Source organism: Argopecten irradians, chromosome 15, assembly GCF_041381155.1.
Source record: "Argopecten irradians isolate NY chromosome 15, Ai_NY, whole genome shotgun sequence".
NCBI classification, from domain to species: domain Eukaryota; kingdom Metazoa; phylum Mollusca; class Bivalvia; order Pectinida; family Pectinidae; genus Argopecten; species Argopecten irradians.
Genome location: NC_091148.1, coordinates 17,364,534 through 17,373,870, shown reverse-complemented (window position 1 = coordinate 17,373,870; position 9,337 = coordinate 17,364,534). Strand labels below are relative to the sequence as shown.

General features: G+C 37.9%; 1 protein-coding gene across 1 annotated transcript; it reads right to left on the bottom strand.

Moving 5' to 3' along the window:
• Positions 1 to 1,601: 1,601 nt before the first annotated feature.
• LOC138308637 (uncharacterized) lies at positions 1,602 to 8,572 on the bottom strand. Its single transcript, XM_069249676.1, has 4 exons — positions 5,574 to 8,572; positions 5,019 to 5,195; positions 2,764 to 2,958; positions 1,602 to 1,775 (listed from the first exon to the last, which is right to left on the bottom strand). Exons 1-4 carry the CDS (start codon positions 7,122 to 7,124, stop codon positions 1,602 to 1,604), a joined length of 2,097 nt encoding a protein of 698 aa, XP_069105777.1. The 5' UTR covers positions 7,125 to 8,572.
• Positions 8,573 to 9,337: the final 765 nt, after the last annotated feature.

The following is a 9,337-nucleotide window of genomic DNA, read 5'->3' as shown; positions in this document are numbered from 1 at the left end:
TTGTTTATACGTGTTTTTAGCGAATTTCTCTAAACTAATACAGTAGATACATAACATAGTGTAATATCATTTATAACATGATAACGTGATAGCTCAAAAGAAATTTAAAAAAATTAAAAGCTGCATTAAAGTTTATAGATATTATTTTCAGTCAGAAAAAATATTTTCGGAGTCAGTTATATGTTTAACTATTGAACACTTCTCGTAGCTGTTATTCACATGCATGAGAAATTATACTGTGGGACGGTTTGGTTTTATTAGTTTAACGTCCTATTAACAGCCAGGGTCATGTAAGGACGTGCCAGGTTTGTTGATGGAGGGAAACCCGGAGTACCCGGAGAAAAACCACCGGCCAGCGGTCAGTACCTGGCAACTGCCCCACATGGGATTCGAACCCGCATCCCAGAGGTGGAGGGCTTGTGGTTATATGTAGAGACATCTTTTTTTTCCAAAAAATAATTTTATTCCATAATCAAATTATACATAAGAATATATATATAAATCTTAACCACTCGGCCCCCTGTGGGACGGAAACATGTATGAGAGTTAATACTGTGAGACGGAATCATGTATGAGAGTTAATACTGTTGGATGGACTTATGTATGATAGTTAATACTGTGGGACGGAAACATGTATGAGAGTTAATACTGTGGGACGGAATTATGTATGAGCGTTAATACTGTGGGACGGAATTATGTATGAAAGTTAATACTGTGGGATTGAATTATGTATGAGAATTAATACTGTGGGACGGAATTATGTATGAGAATTAATACTGTGGGACGGAATTATGTATGAGAGTTAATACTGTGGGACGGAATTATGTATGAGAGTTAATACTGTGTGACGGAATTATGTATGAAAGTTAATACTGTGGAATTGCATTATGTATGAGAATTAATACTGTGGGACGGAATTATGTATGAGAGTTAATACTGTGGGACTTAATCATGTATGAGAGTTAATACAGTTGGATGGAATCATGTATGAGAATTATTTCCAAGGGACGGAATAATGTATGAGCGTTAATATAGTTGGATGGAATAATGTATGAGAGGTTTTACTGTGGGACGGAATAATGTATGAGAGTTAATACAGTTGGATGGAATCATGTATGAGAATTACTTCCAAGGGACGGAATAATATATGAGAGGTTTTACTGTGGTACGGAATCATAGATGTAAAACAAAGCAAACCATGCCAAACCAAATTATAATATAAGTATCATGACATTAGAATGAATACAAGGCAGCACAGTAAGTTTTTCCTCTTATTGTGTAACAGTTGTCTCGTTTACGCCTATGCACATACTCATTTTGCACTTATTCGTGCAATGCAATATATCGAACCGATATTCAAGATTATTTTTAAGATTTATCTTATAAAAATATATAAGATTATACTTTGTTGGATGTGACGACTGGTTTGCCATATAAACAATTTTCATTTGCGTGTTTGAAAAAATTATCCCAAAACACAACTTTAAACATCCATAGCACCTGAATCATGTTCTACAGACGATTTGTCACCAGGACATGTATTTTGTTGTTAAACTGACATTCAGGTTTATCTGTCTTAACAAGGAATATGTCCCAATCAATTATTCGTTTTTATATGAATCAGTTTGTAAACATAGCACATCTTGTTGCTTCTCATCAGGAATTACGTAGGCTGCATCTGAAATTATGTAGCATTCTTTCGGTTCCTGGCTAATAATGTGTTTGGGCTGCAAAAAATCCAAATTATAATTGTTTGCTCCAGTTGTCAGATGTTCCTACAAAGAAAAATATTTTACATTTTAGTATAAATGTGAATACCCTTCATGTTAATTATTTTCACCACGGCGGAAACAGAAAGGGTTTTAGGCTATGGGCTAGGAGGGTCCCACATGAACCCCCCCCCCCCCCCTCCCCCCGCCCCCACCCACTTCCGAACCAATATTTTATTTACCTTATGACCCACTGATCACAAATCAAAATGTTATCATTGCATACGTTGAAATGAACTTCTGGTTATGACGTCATCAAGATGGCCGCCATTTTGAATTTCTCAAAAAATTGAAAAATAGTCATTATATTGCATTAGATTATACGATACTAATATACTTCTATATGCACAAGTTATTCTAAAATCTTTAATATACACTTAACATTTTCTTACATAAAACCGTCAATTTGCATTGAGGGTTATGTTTTTAAATCTACTACTATAATATATACTATTTATCTATTCATTAATGAAGTTTAAAGATATTCCCGTTTACAGAGCTTGGATTGCAGGCTTACTTACATAAGTGGGTGGTGGAAGGAGCTTGGATTGCAGGCTTACTTACATATATGGGTGGCGGAAGAATCTTGGATTGCGGGCTTACTTGCATATGCGGACGGCGGAAGGAGCTTGGATTGCGGGCTTACTTGCGTATGTGGGTGGCGGAATGAGCTTTTACTGTGGATTCACTAACAAATATGGGTGGCGGGAGGAGCTTGGATTGCAGGCTTACTTGCATATGTGGATGGCGGGAGGAGCTTGGATTGCAGGCTTACCTGCATATGTGGATGGCGGGAGGAGCTTGGATTGCAGGCTTACTTGCATATGTGGGTAGCGGGAGGAACTTGGATTGCGGGCTTACTGATATACGTTGGTGGCGGGAGGAACTTGGATTGCGGGCTTACTTATATACGTAGGTGGCGGGAGGAGCTTGGATTATAGGCTTGCTTACTTATGTGGGTGGCGGGAGGAGCTTCGATTGCGGGCTTACTTACATATCTGGGTGGCGGGAGGAGCTCTCCATGCATTGTTGTTTGTATCGGCTTGGTGCCTGTGTCGACAATGTGTTTCACGTCCACACACACACTGCATCTTTGCCTAACTGCAGATTTGTATTGAAGGTACCACTCATTTTCTGAAGCGATGATGTGCTCATTTCCACAAGTAAGCAGTTGGTCTAAAGCCACTTCCTTTAGAAAACAATATCATATAATGTAAATCAAGTTGTGTGAATTTCGAGCTTTTCGGTCGAACGATTTATTTACAACATTTAGATTTCGTGATGTAGACGAATGAGTCTACTTTTTCTGTATTGGAAACAATTTCTCCACGATTTATAATGACTGTGAATTACGCAAAAGTTAATCACACGATTATATGCCATGATAAAATACAGAACAAATATTTCTCCCATACTTGACATGGTTATCCCGCGGTTGCTAGGGAAAAGATAATTCTGTCCTTTACCTGGGTAGGGAAAAGACAGCTCACACGCGCTAGACAGTGACGTCACTAATACATGCAGCGACCATTTTTACGCACACCGACGTTCTTCGCCAATTCTCGTTAAAGTATTGGAGAAAAAGAATCTTACATGGGCCTGTCAGGTGGACACTAATATCTCAACCCTCGTGAAAGATTTTTGACAATCAACCCTCGGCAGGCCTCGGGTTGACCTGCCAAAATCTTTCACTCGGGTTGAGATATCACTGTCCATCTGGCAGGCCCATGTAAGATTCGATTATTCTTCCATACTTCATAAGGATATATCCCGTGACTGCTAGGGAAAAGATAACTCTATCTTACACAAGGGGGTGTAAGCCAGCTCACACGCGCTAGACAATTACGTTACGTCATCAATATATGCGGTATAACCGCGGCGTGCATTGTAGATGGCGTCATCAATTTTAACGCATAACGACGTTCCTGCATAATAGCGCGACGAAAAAGCTGGAATTTCCTTTTTTCCCACTAAGTATGGGAGAAAAAGAATCAAACATGGGTCTGTCAAGTGGATAGGGATAACTCAACCCTCGTGAAAGATTTTGGCCGTCAAGCCACGGGTAGACCAGCCAAAATCTTTCACTCGGGTTGAAATATCTTTGTCCACTTGACAGACCCATGTAAGATTATATTAGTAGGCTGATGAAATTTCTGTTTTGGAATGCTAAATGACCATTTTCATGGTTGTCCTTTAGGTTGCTTTTATAAATGTATATAAAGCTTTGAGGAATTCCATCGCGATGTAACTATATACCGGTATTCTACCATAATACGTCGTGTTATTCCACTCTCATGTCATTGTGCTGGGTTTTGGATGAATACATTGATATCCAACTGGTGAAATAACACCTTCCGGTCTTTTGATTGGTCGAGATTTCGCCAACCACTTTTGCCTCAATGTAACGTCACAAATTGTCAACTTCATCAAATATCGAATGATGTCGTGTTGCTGTATTCCGACTGCTGCTTACAGAACGAACTACCGTTTTTACCGGTTGTGTGACGGCGTCGGAATCTATCATATTTTCCAATTTGTATCATAAACTATCGACTGAATATTCATAATTATATTTTGTTTAGAGGTATATCTAGCCGTATGATGACCCTGGGGAGAATTCGGTAGGATTAGCACAACTAGTCCGGACTTTAACATAGTTATACTGGTTAGATGATTATTTGGCGGAGGTAGATGTCACTTTGCCGTAAACATGTCCGAATGAATGTCGTTAATACATTAATACATACATTTAAGTTGTGTTTTTAATATAAATGAGTGCCTATTTGCTTATGATGAAACCATTACACGTTCAAACATGTGAAGGAAGGGCAAATAAAATCTTATTTTCGTCTTCTAGTAGATTAAATTGTGGTAGAAACAGGACAGTCAATTCGGGGTTATTAGATATTGAATTTATTTCACACTCGTAAGTTATTTTTAAAGTCTTCTGTAACCCTAAAAAAACTCACTCGTGTGAAATAAATTTCATACCCAACAACCACTCGTTTTATAACTTCTATATTATCATCTGCATTATATCGGCCGCTTTGTATTATGCCATACCATTGAATGACGTGGCTGTCTACTCAAGTGACTAACATTAACCAACTGGTTTTAGTGGCGACTTAATTTCACGTTTAATCCTCTAGGATAGTATCGTGATAATCTATTTTTGCAATTTTTTATCGCCCAGGAAATCCACGAGGTTTTGTTTACAGTATCTACTATGTGGGTATAGTGTTTGCCTACCTGTTCTGTGTCATATGCGTGTTTACCACTGACTCGTTGTACAGGCTGCCAATCGGAACCTCTGCTACCCAACATCTCAAAACTCAGGAGAAGACAACCTTCTTTACGCCGATCAAAAGCAATCTTCTTTTTGGTTACTAAGCTGTAGTCTCTTTTGTTCATGTCAGAGATAATACTCTTCAAATATAAAACAAGAATATGTTTGAAAAACTCTAACTCTTTCCTTTAAGCATATATGTACTGTTATAAAGATCAATAATATCCTTAACCTTTGACAAAAACAGAATGTGACCAGATGCTTTTCCGTTTTAACCGAAACGCGGATTATATATTGTCCAAATTGCAACTCATACATATTTATAAACAGCTAGCATATGTACAGCATAAAAAAGAGAACAATTGATACATTGAATGATGCATTATTATAAAATATCATGATTTTGTTTTCAAATTATATGAAGTGTTATGATATTTTGCAGAACAAATAAGAAGCAGTAATCCACTGATATAAGAAAATTATATATATATAAATGATTATAAAATATGAAATACTACCTTTTCGAAATCCGTAATACGTGATAACGGTCCCGCCAGCTGCAAGGATATGGATAGCGTTGTATGACCATCTAACACTCCGAAAGTATTGAACAGATACCCACGGATATCACGTATGTCTACGTGTTTATCACAGGCAGTGCACAGGAATCCGGAGAAATGCTTGGTGAAGACGTTTATTGTATTGAGATCCTTAATCGTCCAAAATATGTCGTCGGAACATGCATCTGGGTCTATTCTTCCTTTGGCAGGTATGACTTTTTTGTATGTTTTCTGCACAGATCGGTCGTGTGAAAAGCACCACACCTGTATGCTGTCTACGTTTTGACTCATACAATGAGGTATTTGTATGCACGCATGTTTGTGGAGAAAGTCCGTTTTTTCTATCTGAAATTCAACAGCAGGCGCTACAATCAATTCTTCACTTTCAAGATTAAATATGTGTCTTAATTCTGAAATTTCTACTATCACTGATCCTGAGATTCGTGTTGTGACGTCGACTGCGTCCGGCGGAATGGACAAAGTCACGTCTGAGTTTTCTCTCCACAGCTGACACCCATTTCGTTCTGTGATATGTACATTGAAGTTCCATGATTTGTTTGTAATATCAGTTTTGTAGAGTGTCTTCTTTTTAGATACGGGCTCTGGGTCAGGTAATTTTCTGTCTGGCGATTTATCCGATAATGTTTGATCTTGAATGATGTGTGATGCTGATGTAGCGATATTGCTGTTATCTATCACGTAATCTTCAGCTATTTTATAAATTTCAGATGTAGAGTAATCCTCAATCTCGCTTCCATCCCCTACCTCATGATTATCAGACAAATATCCATCATTTTCCTCGTTTCTTTCTTTCTTTGTGCACAGTGTTCCCCCATTTCCATTTTGTGAACATGGATTGTCATTTTCTTTAGAAAGACGGCTTTGCTCGGATATTATACTTTGGAATCGCTCCTGTCGACGAATTGGACGCTCAATTTTGAGCGAATGTTCATCCATAGACTCTTTTCTTTTGTTTTGTTCATTAGACAAAGATGTAGGTAGTTGAAAGTGATCGATATCGTCCGTTGCTACTTCATATGATTCTGTTTTGAGTGTATGAATCGCAAGAACATTTGTGCTATCCACTTGTTTATAAAATACTGAGTCATCTGACCTTTGGTTTCTTAGTATATATACATCGGCAACCGTAGTCAAGTTCCATCTTTGATCACCGCTTATATACCGTTCCCTGCCATTTTCATTGCTTGGAAATGATTCCTCGGATCCTGTACATTGGCTGAGTCGGTTAACCTTTTTAATGTCATTTTCTGGCTGTTGCCATCGACGGGATGAGCCTTCTTTTACCTCTAGTAAATGTTCGACCCGGCTTTGTTTCCTTTCATTGGAATCCCTTACTTTTATACAAATAGGTTCTTCATCGCTCCCGCTGTCTTCATCTTCGTTACTAGAGGAGCTGAATTGCCCGTAGGTAGTGCTAGAGTGCATGCTGCCCTCGTCGTTGCCCAAGTTTATTGGATTACTATTTTTGAAGGGATTTTTACAAGACATACCATTTTTGTCGTGCGTAAAAGGTCTCTCGTCATCATGTAAATTCTGTCTACCAGTCGATCTATTGCTCAGAGATTTGTCAGGAAGGTTTTGTGATGATGATGTGACGATATAGCTGTTAACGATCACGAAATCTTCAGTGATTTCAGTTGCAGATGTTCGAAGAAAGTTATTGACGTCCGTTTCTTTTTTGTAACGTTATGTTCCATGCGTATGATAACAAAAAGCAGTATTATTATCCGATATTCTGCACAAAGCTGTCTTATCTAAATCTTGCTTTGTTCGACCATGTAGTGCGACGACGGAGGTTTCGTCCTTTAAACAGCTAAAATGATTGTCTTTCATGCACGGTTTTTCCTCCATTTCCATTGTTTGAAAATGGTTTGTCAATTTCTTTAGAACGACGGAGTTGATCACATTGGAATCGTTTCCGTCGACGAAATGAACGTTCATTGCCAAACGAATGTCTATCCATAGCCTTGTTTCCTTCATTTTTCTCATCAGAATCGGTTGCGGGTGTTTGAATGTAACCAATCTCGTCCGTTTCATACGATTCTGTTTCATGTGTATGGTTAGCAAGATCTTTACTGCTAGCCACTTGTCTATATGATGCTGACTCATCTAAATTGTGGTTTGTTGGTATATGTACATCGGCAACCGTAGTCAAGTACCATCTTTGATCACTTCTTAAACACCGTTTCCCGCCATTTTCATTGTTTGAAAGTGATTCATTGTATTGTGTCGATTTGCTGAGTCGGTCAACTTTTTTCATGTCACATTCTGGTTGATTCGATCGACGGGATGAGCCTTGTTTGACGTCATGTTCGACCCTGTTACGTTTCCTTTGATTGGAATTCTGAACCTTCATATAAATATATTCTTCCTCGCTCTCGCTGCCTTCACCTTCATTGTTAGAGGAACTAAATCTTTCGTAGGTAGTGTCAGAATGAATGCTGCCCTCATCATTGCTGTTGTATATTAAATTACTATGCTTAAAGGGATTGTTACAGGAAATACTATGTTTGTCGTCCGTAAATGGTCTCTCGTCATGTAAATGCTGTCTTCCGGTATTAGAGTTCGAGTTTATGTTTTCTTTGTCGTTGAGGGAGCTATTTTGACTTTTAGATACATAGGAATGTCCTTGTGAAATAACATCGTTGTTGATCTCAAGGTAAGTATCATCACCAAATGAATTGTGGCTCCCTGCATCAGCGTAAGCACCGCTCGAGAACGAATGAGGATTGTTGCGGAGTTCGCTTAATTGGAAACCTGTGTATATATCATCTGTTGAAACAGTTACTATATTGGGGGCGTTGTCTTTTTTTTTATTTTTGACTGCCTGTTTAAGGCTCTAGACTTCCGATATTTTCTTAGCACGGTGACAAGCAATCCGACTAAGAGGAGTATCATTGAAAGGAAAATCACAACTGTAATTGTAGATACATTAAGATTTGTATTCCCATGTTTTGAAGCATTTGGTAGGATGATACCTAATGAAATAAAACAAAAACGTTTTAATTAATTTCGCTAATATAACACTATTTTTTATAGATCTATGATCCTCATACTAAACGTAAATAAAGTCATGATGATGATGAAATATCGTTGCTTCATTCCATACGATATTTTTCTTTACTTGTCTTGATGGGTTAATGTTTGCTTGTGAAGGCTCGCACATAAAATATCATATATGGACTTTTTGATTAACCGGTGATATTTTCTCCTTTCTTTTTTCTTTCTATCTATTTTCTCCAACTTTGATATCTCCTGTAAAGTTTGAGGCCATCCGCATATTTGCATCTTGACAATGAACCTCACAATGGCAGATTTCCGGGTACACACTAAAATTCGGATTTCAGACCTCATTTTTTTTTACATATTTGGGCATAATCAAAGGTGAATTGTGACGTCACTCATGCAATGACCGAATCGATATTGATGTTTTATAGTAATGAACATCTCATGTAAAAAAATTTAGTATTTAGTTTTCTGGTGCCTAGTGGGGCTCTAGATTGGTGAATGGAATGGGGATATTGCATAACTACTCATACATACGTTACGACCGTTTAAAGCATATGAAATGAAAACTTAAAATCATATGCATATGATTTTCTTGTAATCCGCAATTACAAAGTCATGGTATAAAATACGTTGACTCGCGTTTTGTTCTAATGATGGCAGTCTATTGAAATCGCTTTTCGCAGTTGTCAGCA

What these genes read in the sequence shown, in the direction of transcription:
- LOC138308637 (XM_069249676.1), bottom strand. Translation starts at nt 7,124, where the DNA reads ATGTCTTGTAAAAATCCCTTCAAAAATAGTAATCCAATAAACTTGGGC. An exon ending in ACGCATATGACACAGAACAG is followed by an intron (nt 2,959 to 5,018) that starts GTAGGCAAACAC and finishes TGTTTTCTAAAG; the next exon opens with GAAGTGGCTTTAGACCAACT. An exon ending in TCCTCCCGCCACCCAGATAT is followed by an intron (nt 1,776 to 2,763) that starts GTAAGTAAGCCC and finishes TTTTCTTTGTAG; the next exon opens with GAACATCTGACAACTGGAGC.